This window comes from Egretta garzetta, unplaced genomic scaffold (genome assembly GCF_000687185.1).
Source record: "Egretta garzetta isolate BGI_Z169 unplaced genomic scaffold, ASM68718v1 scaffold751, whole genome shotgun sequence".
NCBI lineage: Eukaryota > Metazoa > Chordata > Aves > Pelecaniformes > Ardeidae > Egretta > Egretta garzetta.
Window position 1 is genome coordinate 203,408 of NW_009258628.1, and position 15,870 is coordinate 219,277.

The 15,870-nt window shown below is 43.6% G+C and overlaps 1 protein-coding gene across 1 annotated transcript in view; it reads left to right on the plus strand.

Moving 5' to 3' along the window:
* SETD7 (SET domain containing 7, histone lysine methyltransferase) overlaps window positions 1–14,732 on the plus strand; it is a 25,710-nt gene extending 10,978 nt beyond the window's left edge. Inside the window, exons 3-8 of the mRNA XM_009648251.2 lie at window positions 2,563–2,764; window positions 4,135–4,324; window positions 5,886–5,967; window positions 7,098–7,215; window positions 7,502–7,659; window positions 8,641–14,732. Coding sequence (XP_009646546.1) covers window positions 2,563–2,764; window positions 4,135–4,324; window positions 5,886–5,967; window positions 7,098–7,215; window positions 7,502–7,659; window positions 8,641–8,821 — 931 coding nt within the window. The 3' untranslated portion in view covers window positions 8,822–14,732. The remainder of the gene's footprint in view (window positions 1–2,562; window positions 2,765–4,134; window positions 4,325–5,885; window positions 5,968–7,097; window positions 7,216–7,501; window positions 7,660–8,640) is intronic.
* Window positions 14,733–15,870: the final 1,138 nt, after the last annotated feature.

Sequence of the window (15,870 nt, forward strand, 5' to 3'; positions counted from 1 at the left end):
CCCCCCCCCCCAGCTCTTAGCACTGGTTTATTTTTTAGGTAGTGGGTGTCCTAGATCCCCTCTAGCTAGGCCTGTTGGATAATGGCAAGACAGCACGTCTTGTCTTCAGTAAAACTTTACATTATCACAAACGTGATAATCTGAGAAGCAAACTGGAAAAATACAGGCTAGCTCAGGGTTTGTATTAACAAGATTTTGTTTATGCAAGACACAGATGCTATTTATTCTTATTTTTTAGGTAGTGGGTGTCCTAGATCCCCTCTAGCTAGGCCTGTTGGATAATGGCAAGACAGCACGTCTTGTCTTCAGTAAAACTTTACATTATCACAAACGTGATAATCTGAGAAGCAAACTGGAAAAATACAGGCTAGCTCAGGGTTTGTATTAACAAGATTTTGTTTATGCAAGACACAGATGCTATTTATTCCTCCTCGTGCTGCTTGGGTCTTGGTTGCAAGTATCGTGTCTGGCTGCAGAGACCATACTTTGAGAGCTTAAGAAGAGAGAGAGAGAGGAGGGGGGAGCGGGGTGGGAATAACTCAAAAACTGTGAAAAGTGTAAAAGTTTTAGGGAACCTGACTTTTTAGGCAAGGTTGAAAGACGTGGAATTTTTTCTTTAGGTATTTTGCTTTTGATTTCCTTAAGATTATTTGAGAGTAGAAAGAGGTGGATTTTTGGACACTTTTGCAGCTTAATACAGTGGAAGAAAACTTGGAGATTTGAGTTACAGTAAAAAAGATATTTTTTCCAGTGATGAAGCACTGTTGTAATTCAGCAGCTTGTTAACTTCAACTGATGTCATCAAAGCTAATAAGAAGGTTTTTTGGTCTGGTTCATTATACAAGTGGCTGCTGCTTTTAAAGAGTAATCCTACATGTGGACTGTGTGTGTTGCCATCTGCAATGAAATTCAAACCTGGTGATCTGTTAAACCAGAGGGGAAAGTGTTGTCACTTATAGTTGAGTAAGTGCACAGATTTCTGGTGGTTCCCTCATCTGCTCTGCTCCTTCCCTGTGCTGTGGTGCCGTAGCTGTCTGTGCAGCTCTGTAGCAACCTGGATCAAGAAATTCATCCAACTGAAAAGTAAAGCAGCTTTCCTGCCCCTTCCTGCTCTGCATCTGGTTTGCATTGAAGCTTTTACTGTAATGTATTTTCCCATGGAAAGCTCAGCCAGCTTGCCAAAATTATGTAAAAACAGAAAGTGAAGCTTTGGAAACCAAAAGGTTAATTCCGAGAAAACATTCCTTCCACAACTCTTGAAAATCTGTTTTGTAAAGTTTTGTGGAACACGTAGAGTCATGTGCTCCCAGATGCTGTTTGGATACCTTAGATGATTGCATCAGAAGAATTATGCAGTGCAAGTATGTGTACTGCAGCTGGCCGTTAGCTAAATAAGGCTGGGGTAAAAGCTAAACAGTTTGTATTTCTTTGTGCTAGCTCTAACCTGAGAAAGGAATAACTGAGTAGATCCTCTTGTACAGCTATGCTGTCGATTTTTGTAGTTTCTCTTGGTAGTCTTTTTTTTTTAAGAAAGGAAGCAGACTGCAAGGTACGATTGCTCCCCTTCTAACGGGTTTGCAAGACAAAACAGAAGTGAAATATTTCTTTGTTCAAATCCAAGTGCAAGCCCTAGTTCTGTTTGACAGGCTGTGTTCAGTTTTAATAGGAGTACATGAAAAATGACGGTGCTTTTAGCAAATCCGGTACAGATTGCTGCTAAGTGTATCTCTAGGGAGCTAACACTGAACCAGTAGCAGGTTGCCATTTGTGCCCTTTTGCTGTCTGCCTGTACGGCAGTTCAATTCCATCTTGCCAGAGAGATGTCAGTAAAGATCCAAACATAGGAGGTAGAAAATCCTGATGTGAGAGTAGCCTCCTTGAGCAATAATTTCTTCTTTGACCATGAGCATCCATTCGCTGCTGTAATTTGCTACCCCCAGCCTATTAAAAAAGCTCAGCAATGCAATTCGGATGAATAATGCTGTGCCCATGCAGCACACCCTGGTGAAAGGACAGCGCAAGTTGTTCTCTGCCTCTGAGGGTCCGTAGAAGAAGGTTGTTGGTTTTCATCTTGGCTTTCCAGAGAAGCCAGGTTTACCTTCCTACTCCCCTTCCACTCATCCCCCTCAAATTTGGTTGAAACTAGCAAACGCATCAGGGTTTCAGACGTGGGGGGTAGCAATGCCTGGCAGGGGACAGAGGAGAGATGCTGGAAGCTGTGTCCCAGCAAGAGAGGTCCCCGGCAGCCACCGCCGCCAAGCCTTTTGGCCTAGCTTTCAGCCCTCTTGCACACAGCTCTGCCCTGCAACAGCCTGGGCTCTCGGGGAGAGGCCACTGAGAAAATGAAGAAAAGCTGATCATTGCTGTGGTGGTGCGCGTTTCGGGGAGGGTACTCAGCAACAGCAAACCAAGCATGAACAGGTACCTCCTCCTAGGACCTGACTTTCTTGAAGGTTTCCCCTCAGCCTCTCTGTACCAGTAGTGCCTCATGTCGAGGCTTTGGGTTCACCTCTGAGAGAGGTGAATAGTCTTCCACTGCTGTTTTCTTTCTCTCTTTACCAGCACCCTGGAAGGGTACTATGTTGATGATGCCCTGCAAGGCCAAGGAATCTACACTTACGAGGATGGAGTGGTCCTTCATGGCACATATGTGGATGGAGAGCTGAACGGACCAGCCCAGGAGTATGACAGTGATGGGCGGCTGATATTCAAAGGGCAGTATAAAGACAACATTCGACATGGAGTTTGTTGGATTTATTACCCGGTAAGTCTGGCCACCTGCTCTCTTTACACAGCTGAAACAAATATCCACCATGACCCAGCTACCCAAAAGTCAACAGGTAAAAATCAGGGTGGAATTTCTGTGCATTCTGATTTTGGATAATCCTACATACAGGCAACCGTTTTCAGTGTTGAACGTTTGCCCGGTAAGACAGGGTTTAGCAATGCCTCCACTATTTTCATCTTCCAGGGAACCCAGCCCCTTGGAAGTGCATTTATGTGCATTTATTTATTTATCTTCCCAAGGAGATACCCTTGGGAAGGCTGGGCCAGTGGTTTTGTCACCTTGTAGTGCTGACTGCAGGTGAGGAGCATGGGAACCATGCAAGCTATTGCAACCTGCTGCTCTTATTTAACTAGGAGGGGAGCCTTTGTACACTTCTGCAGGGTATGTTGTTGGCTTCCCCCAACAAATCAGATGTAATTTTTTTTTTTTTTTTTAATTTTAATTCCTATTCAGCCTTACACAACACTCTAGACTTGAACTTTTCAATCTTCACCTTGTGCTGAGGAGAGGGAAACATCTGCATGTAACTAAGCTACTGGTCAAAACCCAATCTATTTCTGTGCTACGTATTGCGCGTACTTGAGTTGCAGATTCATTTCAAATGCTCACCATTGGCTGTTCATTTTTTTTACTGTTTTTCACTTTTGCCATTAAGCATGTGTGTTAGAATCAACAAATGCTTGGTGTACGCTGCCAAACAAGTAGCAGTTTTTCAGTACTAAATAAATAAAAGACACAAAGCTGACCCTTCAGGTCGTATGCCTCCTGTTTTGTCTTTCAACTGACAAGGAATTGCTGTACTTTCTGGAAATGTGGATATTTAGAGATTGTTTATCATTACCATCTTGCCAGACTAAAGGATGCAAGGTGTTTCAAAAACCCCTTTGCTATGGAAGCAATTGTTTATGCATGGTTCTCTGCATGATGCTATGTGCACAAATTTTTACCCAAACTTGAGGTTCACTGTTCCTTACTGCTGTATGTTGGAAGCTCTTTCATCCTTGGAGTTGTCCATGTGTGGCTTTGGGCCTTCGTTTGCAGGCTGTTCACAGAAAAAAAATTGCCAATTGAAACTCTGTATTTGTGTCGCATGAAAGGAAAGACCTTGGGGTTTTGCCTATTTCAAACAACTTAGAAAGCCCTGTTCTTTTTTTTTTTACCAGTTTTATCCTGACTGGAATGACTTCACCCAGCTTCTTCATGTGTCTGTTTCTCACTCATTTTCATGTTCTGAACTTGCTGTAGCTTTACAAAGCTTTAAAAAGTTGGGAAAAATCTTTTTCGTTTACTGAAGATAGTAAAGTATAATTAAATGCTCTGCCATTTCTTCTTGCCTGTGCTTTCAGGATGGGGGCAGCCTTGTGGGAGAAGTGAATGAAGAAGGGGAGATGACTGGAGAGAAAATAGCCTACGTGTACCCTGATGGAAAGACTGCATATTCCGGAAGGTTCATAGATGGAGAAATGATAGAAGCAAAACTGGCAACTCTGACATCTCTGGAGGATGGGAAACCTCAGTTTGAAGTAGTACCAGGCAGTAAGTTCAGCTAACACAGAAACTATTATTCTTGCTCCCAGCCCTTCGTTGCGTGTTCCCCATTAGAGACTCTAAAGGCTAGCTGTGATGAGATAATATCTATTAGTGAGAAGCCCTTTTTCTGTATTTTAAAGTTGGACAGAAAGGCACGTTGAGCTTGCTCTGGGAACGAACTGGAAGTGACTCATGCAGTGGTGCTGCTGAATGGGTGCAGTCCCGCTTGTTGCACACACCATTGCCACCTCTGCCAGCTGGAAAACCTGCTTAATGGTGTTAATCCTGGCAAAAGTTACAGGCTTTGTTTTGTTAGTAAAATAACTAGAAGTGGAGAAGGGAGGCTGTGGTTTGGTTGTAGCTCTGTCGGTTGGCTTTGTGCAAGTGAATGTCAGCACTGAGTATTCTGGCATCTGTGTTACAGGGCTGAGAGAAAACACAGGGATTGGAATTGGTGAACTAGGTTCAGCTGTTGTATAACAGTCTGATTTGCTGGCATCCTTCAGTCTGTCCAGTCCTGCTGGTGGAAAGTGGCTCTGAAATGGTTAGGGTCAGGGTGGTGCCTTTGACTTGTGTAGCCAGTGCTCCTTCTCCCGGGCAGTGGTGGCTTGGGACTGTAGTTCTGGAGCAGCTTTGTTGCTCTGAGGTGTATGTGATGTTTTGGAGGTGAGTGAGTTAAATCTTTCAGTTGTGATAGCAAATCAAAATTAAACTTAAAAGATAGCTTCTGAGAGGGTACAGTTGTGCTTTGTAAATAGGATTGAATTACGCTCTGGAGGAAGCTGCCTTCAGCCTGAACAGGTCTTGGTCACTAGGGACAATGGCCCTTTGTCAAACTTTGTAATGTTGTGGGTTTGGGGCATTTCCCCACCCCCCCCATCTTATTTCCACCTGCATCATAACCCATCTCCCAGGTAGTCCTCTGGCAGTTGATTGTAGAGGGATGTAAGGATAAAATTAGAGCTGTACCGCTGAGCTGCTTGTTGTTAATGGAGGGAAATAAATGGCTGTAGCAAGTGTACTTCTTTGTGATTACTGAACATTATCTTCTGGCCAAAGTCTCTTTAGGATTTGGACTAGAAAACTTTCTGTATTTGAAATAGTCCAATCTAGTCGCTCACTGCAAGGGGGTTGGACTAGATGACCTCTAGAGGTTCCTTCAACCCAAAACATTCTATGATTCTATGATTATTTTTATTTTTTTTTATAATTGATGTGTTATTGAATATATCCTTTTAAATTTTGCTTTACTTCTTAATTTTAATCAGAGACTCTGGGAGAGTCAGTTTTGAAAGACTGTCCAATCTTCCTTTAAAAGTTGGTAATTTGAAGAACATATATATCACCATTTTGTGATAATGCTGAGGGGAAAAATAATCAAGAAACAGTATCTCACTGAAGACCTTTTACAGGTGCAGTTCTGTTTAATACCTTGTTTTGGAAGCATAGCATTTATTTCTTGCAGTCATTAAAATTTAATTTTTGAATGTCTTGATTAAGTTAAGGGTTGCATGCTTTCAGTACTGCCATTTAGTTTATTTCATTTGTTGATTTCTGGTTTTTTTAGGCCCAGTGTACAGTTTTGACAAATCTACTTCATCCTGTATTTCTACAAATGCACTTCTTCCTGATCCTTATGAGTCAGAGAGGTAGGCTTTTTTTCTTCTGCCCTCTTTCATTATTGTCCATATTTCTTTGCTGTTACGTATTTAGGGCCGAATTTTGCAAACCTTTTCTCATTTCAATATTTTTAAAGTGTGCAAGGGTTTGCAAAATGGAACCTGTTACTGCATATCAGTCAGCGTTTGACTTGATTGAATTCCTTTCTGATCCGCACAACAAAATTACACTCTAGTGGACAGAACACAATAATGCTTTTTAAGAGATTAAACTAGGATAATTTCTTAGCGTTTCAAAGACGTGTTCAGTCAAGTCCTAGACTGCACTAACAGCCCACATCTACAATATTCTGAGCAAAAAAGTATGCTGTTCCCTATTTTCTAGATGTGTAACTAGGTTCAGGCTGCAGTGGGCTGCATTCAGTGTCTCTCACTGAATGGCGTGTGTTGTACAAAGTTTTCTCCTCTCCCTACAGATGTAGCAAAGTGGCAGGAGTAAATCATCAAGCGGAGGAAAGTGAAATACTGTCTGTGACAACCCTGTAATGTCAAAACACGTTCCTCAGCAGTTGTCTTATTGTAGTCAGTCGGTGAGGTCTCTTCTGTGGCTATTCCACAATTACACTTTTTACCTAGACTTTCAAGAGGCTTTGCTCTCTAGATATCTTGATTGTAGTTCTTTTCTGATACTCTGAAATACCTGATTAGTAAATTGCTGGCATTAATTTGCATCAAGTGCTTGAAGATCTAGGGCTTCACCTTGAAAACTCTTGCTCAGTGGAGTAATAATCTGTGCATGTTTACACCAGCAACCTCAGCTTAGTGGGGACCACTGGGATTCTGGTATGTTATGGAGGGTGTTCTGAGTTGAAGCCATTCCTGAGGAGTAATAGTAGATTAGCACTTTAAAAACAAAACAAAACAAAAAACAAACAAAAACACAACCCAAAAACTAATAGATAAACCAGCCCCCACTTCCCACCAAATCTCCATTTTGCCAAAATAGAGAGAACGTATGGAGGGGAGGAAGGAGAAGGAGTTGCATTTGGAGGGTTTACATTATTATTATTATTATTATTATTATTATTTTTATTATTATATTGCAGAAGTCAGTGAAAACTGTAGCCAATCGCTAATTCCATGCCCTTTTCCCTTTGTAGGGTGTATGTTGATGTCTCTCTCATTTCCAGTGCTGGAGAAGGATTATTTTCGAAAATAGCAGCAGAAGCCAGTACAGTTATGTCCTTTTACAACGGAGTGCGAATTACACACCAGGAGGTAAAGGAGAGAAAAAAGTCAGTCTGAATTTTCATTGCTCCTTCTGAAATCTCCTTATAGTAGGATTTTACACGCACCCCCCTTCCCACTGTTAAGATTTAATTGAAAGAAAGTGCATGTTCACCTATGTGTGTATATATATATGAAAAAGTAGTGATTGTTTGGGGTTTTTTTAACGACTTACGGGAAAAGCTTTAGTTGCATGTATTGAATGTTTGCTTTCAAACTGCTGGCAAAGTTGACCCCTCCACACACACACACGCTGGATTTCTGCCTTGCAAACTAGGTAGACAGCAGAGACTGGGCCCTCAATGGAAATACAATATCCCTGGATGACGAAACAGTTATAGATGTGCCAGAGCCCTACAACCACGCCGCCAAGTATTGTGCCTCGCTGGGGCATAAGGCCAACCATTCTTTCACTCCGAACTGCATCTACGACCCGTAAGTAGAGTCCCGGGTTTCGGAGGGGAAGCTGCAGTCCAGTGGTCCGGGCTCACAGGGTGTTTCTGGGCAGCTGAGTGAGGAGCTGCTGGTGGGGCTGGGAGAAAAGGGTCCAGGCACTGAAGGAGTTCCGGCTCACCTGGGCCAAGTTGGAAACTGGCAGGCATTGCGGGTGCTTGATGTCTCTTGGGACTTAACACCATCGGAGTATCCTGAAGTTTGCAGCTGTGTTAATTTTGTCATGAACTTCAGGAGCTGCCTTTTGATTCTAAAACGCATAAGCACAGCTCTAAATCCTAGCTTGGCTAGGACTGCACCGTATTTGCTGCACTACAGCACCATCAAATGTGCTCTCATTTCTGAAACTCAAAAAATAAGCATCTTGCTGCTCCGCAGTTGGTGCGGAGCACTAGGAAACTTCTGATGTGTACATACGCTCAGGGGTGTAAATACTTTCATATCAGTGTATAACCAAACAGACCTGTGGAGAGAGAGATGTAGAAAATAGTTTTCCTTGGTTAAATAAGCCAATTCCCTTTACTGTGGGGCCCTGGGAGAAGGCCTACAGATGTATATTTGGTCAGCAACCTGTACCGAGGAAATTAAGATGAGCAATTTTCCATGCTCTCCAGTCTCTCATACTCTACACTGTTTTCCTGTCGTGCAGATGTTTACCTCTGCAAGCCCAAGGCATGTGGCAGTGATTACCTTTGTTTTATTTATTTTTTTACAAACAAGCAGTGTTGCAGGACTGTTGAAAAATGTCAAGTAATAGAGCTACACAAAGCTGTTTTACTATATCGATGGTTTTGCCCTTATTACCTTAAGTCTTCGTAAGATTGACTCAAGCAGTCTACTCATCTGATATCAGATTATGTGATATTACTCTGAGCTGTGAGTGACTTCTGAAGCTATACCAGGGGCTAACAGAGTCTGTGAAATGACAGCTAAGCCTAGCAAAGGTGTTTATTCTTTGTCTAGGTTTGTTCATCCTCGTTTTGGGCCCATCAAGTGTATCCGTACCATCAGGGCTGTGGAGAAGGATGAAGAATTAACGGTGGCTTACGGATACGACCACAACCCCGTTGGGCAAAACGGGCCAGAAGCACCGGAGTGGTACCAGCTGGAACTGAAAGCTTTCCAGGCTGCCCAGCAAAAGTGAAACGGGAGCTCTTTCTCCATTCAGCAAACTGAAATAGAAACTTGGATCTATGCACTACCTTTATACTGAAAACTGGACAACCAGGGATTGTTCATGCCGTTGCATCATAACTTTGCATTCTGTGTTAAGAGATAAGTTTCTTGCATACTAACTAGGTTTGACTGTGTTACTCATAGCAGGTTTAAAATTAGCTAGCGTTGCACCAGTCTTATCTGGAGAAATTATTTAATATTCTATACGAGACGTGATATTCTTTGGTAGCTTCTGCTTTTGCACCATATGCAAAGATGCCAAAAGACTAGACAGAAAACTAAAATGGGTATATCGTTCACTTTTAGTCGGCAGACTTAGTGTTGCGCTCTATCTGCCTAGGCATTATTGTGCAACTGCATTTTGCATATATGCCACTTGTGATGATAACAGTAATATTTTGATATTCTCTAATAGTAGCATAATTTTGCCTTTTTAAACCTTTGATCTGAATCTTGCAATAGAGCAGTTTATTTATTAGCATATAGGAGGCTGGGTTTTAACTCCCCTTTCCTCTTGTCTGAACGTTGTTCTTTCTACAAATCCTCTTTTGCAGGAGAAAATCCTTTCTAACTAGTGGAAAGGCTTGTGTGTGTACGTGAGAGTGCTGTGTGTTGGTCTCTGTGGCTCTCTAAATAGTATAGCAACATGTCCAAACCTAATATTTATCTAGCCTTTATGGCTGGCTTATATTATTTAATTTATGGTTATGACACGCAAATGAAGCTGTCCTTTGCATGAAGATTTTCTGAAAGGAGAAAACAGATTCGCTTTTGGAAGGACTTTCAGAAGTACGTGTTCTGGAAGGCAAGCACCTTACTTGCATTTAGTGTCCGTGAGTTGGTTTGTGTATTTCGCCTGTTAAAGCGGCCAGTTCTCAAGGCAAAAGTTCTAGCAAAGAGATGCTTGCACCTCACGTGAATTCTCTTGAAGGAGGTGTATGTATTTGAGGGCAGGCTGTAGTACTTGGTGAAGGAGAGCTGTATCTTTTGTACATGTTCAGTTGACAAAGAATATAGCCTTATAGCCGTCTTTTAGTAGTACTGGTTTAAGACACAGTAAATTAATATAGTATGAGATATCAAAATAAGATTTAAAAAAAAAAAAAAAGATGTGAAAAGATTGTTTTTGAAAGACAAACAATGAATGTAAAAACATCGCTCACTGCTCATATTTAGAAACAGCCGTCAATCCATAGCTTTGTTGCAGCCAACAGTGGGGGCTTGTGACTATTCACCTGCAGGGCTGTGTTCTGGGGTTTTTCAGGGGTAGGGAAGCGGTCGTGCATTTTTTTCAGATACTGTACTGGTCTTGCCTAATGCTGTATAAGAGAGAAATAACGTATCATCTCGGTCTGGATACTGGAGCCCTTCTGGGACTCCGATGCTCTCTTTTTGGGTTTAGCAGCTTAGGAAAAACTCAAATGCATTTGCAACACTTTCTTTAGATGTTTGTAGTTTTAAAAAAAAAGCTTGTATATATGTAACATAAATGATTTGGAAATCAGACCTACCTTTCTATTGCAACACATTTCAGTTGGTTGCTTGAACGGTTGGAGGTGTCTGGCTGGCTGGGGAGCTAGGCATGGAGAATGTGTTGGGTTGGTACCTGCAAGTGGAAGGATGAGGTTGCTGTTTTGTGCAGTCTGAGAATCCTTGCTTTGGTACCTGTACAAAGTTAGGAATCATTAATTCCTAACCTAACCTGGGGCTCTCTTTAGTCCCTGTGACAGATCGCAAACCTTTTCTAGCACATCACCATTTAAGCTTGCACAAAAGCTACTCTGTGCATGTGCTGGGGCGGGGGGGAAGTAGGCTCAGGGCTTTTTGATGCTCTTCCAGCAGTGATCGGAATGTGAGCTTTGATACCACCCATCTCCTTGCGCTTTAGACTCGGGCCACAGCTTCACTTCTTGTCCATGGCTCAGGGACTCGGCTGAGTGTGCAGAGACAGAACTGAGCCTCACAGGTGAGGGAGAGTCGTCAAAGGCTGATTGGCAGCGTGGCTTCAGCAAATTAACCTCAAAAAGAAATATGCATGTCTTGATCTTCCCTTGCCTGCCCACAGGTCATTGTTTTAGATCATTGCTGTTTCAGCCGTTTGCAGAAAAGCATGCCTCTCTGGAAGGAAGCTGTTGCGTGCATCTTATGGATTATTCTGCCAGGACGGTGAAGTTTGCAAAGTTGAGGCTTGTGGTTAAGTGCAGGGAAGAGGAGAGGGAAGATACGTGATGAACCCTGCTGCGAATGGATGGTAACTCCTTCCACAGTCTTGATAACCTGCTTTGGACTGCTGGCCTCTTTGTGCCCACTAGAGAATCATGCTTAAAATGTTCTGACCCCTAGAGCTCCTCTGGCATCATTCCTGATCAGTCTCTGACTCCTCTGCTATCTCCTCTTCGTGTGGAGTTGCTTATGTTTTAATAGACTAGTCAGTCTTCACGTTGCCTGATTTTTGAGATAAATACAAGATAGGTGCTCCTTGTGCATCGGGTTTGAAGGTTGCTTCCTAAAATAGGGAAATTCTAGGAAGAAGAAAAAGGCACTGAGGTATCCTCTGTGCGTTCTCAAAAGCTGTTAATTCAGTGACAGTCAAGCAGATTCTCTTGCTGCGGCATATGCTTGTAGCCTGGTAGTATGCCACAGTTGTGGCTGTTGTCTCTGTCAGCTCTACCGTCCTTTTTCTCTCTGCTCTGTTAAAATCTATTGGTCCTCCTATAGATCCCTTCTTCAGTGACCAACCTTCTATAAAAGTTGTGATTGTAAAGCTGCTTTGGCTTGATTCAGGACCAAGCCTTTTAATTCTTCTTTGTTTTCTTTTTCTTTGTGGTCTGTTAGGGTGGAGATGGTTGGGATGGTTTCTACCACCGGGTAGCAAAAGGGCTTCAGGGCTCAGTGTGTCCTTCAGAGGTTTTTGAGAGGTGTGCGTTGGCAACCACAGGTTCAAACACAGCTTAGTTACAGAACTCCAAATAATGCCTTAACTCGGTCAACGTATTGCAGCTCAGCTTCTGGGGCTCACTAGATAGCAAGACCAGCTTAGCAAAACTATTTTTCAGTAGTAACACGAGACCCACACCATAACACGGTTTTAATTTGGAGCAGAGGAAGCAGTCATTTTGCAAAGCAATCCATTTGAGCCTGTTGAATGCAGCTGACTATTGGTGAATATGCAATAAGTAAAGCAGCTCCACTTCTCAGAGTCTGGCTGAAGACCTGTCCAGCTGGCACAGAAACTGGAAGAGGAGCTGATGCCTGTCAGCTGAGCCTGGGTGAGCAGCTGGCTCTCGGAGCACCCCTTGTGACTAAAGAATGGCCTAAGACAACCTGGAATAGCTGCATTTTTCAGGTACGGATCAGTTCCCGACATCTGCCGTTAGTCTGCAGCGCTGCACGTGGCGGGGGGGTTGTTACCAGGGCTCCTTTATGAAGAAGAGCCTCTATCATCCTGTATTAGAGGCTGCTGATTGTCTGTCTTAAAAAAAAAAAAAATCTTTAATGTATCTTCCTGCTATGGCAGCGCTGTGTTTTGTCAGCAAGAATACACAAGCTCTGTTTTCTGAAGAAGCGGTTAATCTTGGTGACAGGAGAGCATGAGAAGTTAAGCCGAGAGCTGCCTGCTGCTGGGTCACTCCTCCAGATGAGAGGGAAAAGGGCTTGGGCCTTTTTTAGGTAGTAATTAAAAAAAAAAAAAAAATTTAACCTACGTAAATACATACAAGCCTTAACTGTTGAAAAAGTCAAAGGAAATACATGGGTATGGCTTTTCAGTGATGAGTGAGAGCTGTGATAGTTTTTTGACTTTTTCCACAGTTGCAACACTACCCGCTAGGATGGCCCGTGACTTTTCCCAGATGCAGTTCTTGGGCGGCTCCTGCGGGTTTCGAGACCTTTGAGAGGCCGGCTGCTCGGCCTTGCGAGGCCACGTGTTTCGGGAGCGACTAGGTAGCCTTCTCCTTAGTTGGGCCTTTTTGGATGCGGAGCTTTCGCTGTTGCAGACAGATGGCAGTGGCTGCGGTTTCTTTCCCGGGGCTGTTGTAGTGTGCTGCTGGCGTGGAAGCAAGAGCACCATCAGGGATTTCTCACCCTCTGTCAGGCACAGGAGGAGCAGAGTGGCCAACACATCCCATCTGGTATGAGAAACGGAGAAGTGGTGGAAATTGCCACTTCTCGGTTTCCTTCCCAGTTGGTTGCCCTTGTCCTTCGGTCGGAAGCGGTGCTCACCGCTTTGGTTGTGCCAGGGACTGTATGGTGTCCCTTCTGTCCCAGAGACCTCTGACTTCTATCCTTCCACTCGATTTCATAGTCTTTTTGGAAAACGCTGCCGTTGCGATGAGGTAACGAGTTGCACAGAGCCGGTTATCTGCTGCTTTGTTTTCCTCTGGCACAGCAGAATTGCTGGAGCTGTGGGTGCCTGAGGAATTCACCTCCAAGCACTTAAAAAAAAAAACAAAATCCAATTGCTTTGAAAACGATGTTGCTGAAGTGTCTCCTTACATGCTGGGGTGCTGTGTTAGACGCTTCTTCCTCACTGACACCGCACTGGCGTATGCCGAGCGCGTTTGGGCGAGGAAGGCACGCCGGGGAGCAGCTGTACCTGTGGGCGTAAGTGGGCTTTGCTCACCTGCACCCTGGGGAGAACTCGCTCCTTTTGCTTTGTGCACTGGAAACGTGAGAACTAGTATTTTTGGACAAAGCATTTCTAAGCAGTCTTATAAGGGATATTTTTTTTTAAAAAAAAAAAAAAAAAGGAGCAAAATTGAGAGCATGTTTACTTGCCCCAGATCAAAGGTTTTGAACACTAAGGTCACTATCTGTTGAATGGACCCTCCTCTGTCTTCAGGCAATTGAAGCTCCTGCCCTCTTTCTCTACCAGTTTTACTGTAACTACTTTTTTTTTTTTTTTTTCCAGGAGAAATATATATACAAAAGTTCTAAGCAATTAAATGTTCAAGCCATAAGATCATGAGTGTGGGAAGACCCTCTTCACAAGTTTTAACATATTTGTATGTAAAATGATGTTTGTATGAAATATTTTCATGGTAGAATGAATATTTAAAAAAAAAAAAGTTCCGGTAAGATCTAAACCAAATTTAAAAGGATGTCTTTTTGTAAGATGCAAGTGTAATTGATTACCAATAAGTAGATTTTTTTTTTTTTCTTTTAAAGGGGAGATGCAACAAATGATCTTTACAATTACAAATGGTCATTTCTGCTATTTGGAAAAGTATTTATGCAGCATTACACACAGCTGTCATAAATAATTGCAATAGCAAGGCCAGTCACATCTTCAGGACATACCTCTCAGCTTGTCCCTCCGTGATACTGTACAAACGGACCCATCCCTCCTTTCTGCAGATTTCCTCCTAGACAACTTTTCCTACTGTAACTGTACTGAATTTAACTCTTGAGCTAAGATCCAGACTAAAATTGTGTATTACTTAACAGTTTCTGCTGGGCCTTCTGCTATTTTAATACTCTTCAGCCCATAATTACTGGGTGTCTCTGTTCTGAAGAACTAAGTGCTAAAGAATAATCCTTGGGGTAAGCTTCTACATGTGCTAACAGTTAACCCCGGAGTATTTAACTTGTATACAGTACTTGATAGGTGTTTTATGACATTTGTACTCGAACTATGAGCCTTACCGAACATCTGTAGGTTTATTCATGACTTTTAAAAAATGGATAACTCTAAGAAAGATGTTTACATGAATGATGATTGCCCTTCCTTTGATGTTATGAATGAGGTTTTTATAGTGTGTTTGGGTGTATGTGCAGGGAAGCAAGAAAAATGTTTCTGGGGAAAAATAGACTTGACAAACATTTGTAATAAGTGAATTTTAAAGATCGCTTTAATTGCGCTATGAAGGCAATGCAGATATTAAAATATTCAACAAAACTGTCATGTCTCCGTGTTATTTGTGTGTCGCAGTTTTGGGCATCCTCTGATCTCTCCCCCTTGCTTGTGCACTGTGCGGTTGCTTTGCAGCCACGGTTAGTGCCGATGCCCGGGAGCAGGATTTGGCGCACGGTTATCGCGCTTCCAGGCCATGTTATATTAATAGTGAACGAGCAGCAGAACACTCAGGACACTGCGGCCTTGGGGTTCTTTTTCTGGCACCTCTGCCACTTCTGTTATTCACTTCTCTCGACGCACATAAAGTGGGCTTTAGTTGTGCTGGGGTATGGAAGAGCATGCTGCCTGTGTATGCCCAGGCGTCTTGGAACGGGTGTATTTTAAAACATGGGAGCATGCACCCATGTGTTTTTTTTTTCTCCCTGTTGCTGACTGTGAGGCAGTAGGAGGGCATGGCAGCGAGCAGCAGCGGTGCCTTCCAGGCAGGTAACCTGCTGCTCGGTCTCCTGCTTCCCTGTATGCATCCTGCTGGGTGAGCGGCGAGGAGAGGGGCAGCGCGCGGGGGCCTGCCCTGCCCTCCTCTGCCACCTCCCCAGCTGCTGCGGTACCTCACGGCCTCTCCTGCCTCTGTGCTGCTTCTGGCTGGGATAGAGTTAACTTTCTTCCTAGTAGCTGGCATAGGGCTGTGTTTTGGATTTAGTATAAGAACCGTGTTGATAACACCCGGATGGTTTAGGTGTTGCTGAGCAGTGCTTACACTAAGTCAAGGGCTGTTCTGCTTCCCCTGCTCTGCCAGGGGCACAAGAAGCTGGGAGGGGGCACAGCCGGGACAGCTGACCCCAACTGGCCACGGGGCTATGCCAGACCATAGGACATCATGCTCAGTATAGAAACTGGGGGGACTTGGCCAGGGGGGCAGCGATCGCTGCTCGGGGCCGGGCTGGGCATCAGTGAGCAGGTGGTGAGCAACTGCATCGTGCATTACTTGCTTTGTGTATTATTATCAGTATCAGTATTGTTACTACTGCTACTCTTTTTAGTTTATTTTATTTCAATTATTGAACTGTTCTTACCTCGACCTGCGGGGCCGGGGGGCAGCAGGCTGCGCCCTCCCCTCCCCGGGGGGCTGGAGCAGGGGCTTTCGGCCCGGCCGAGCCCTCCCC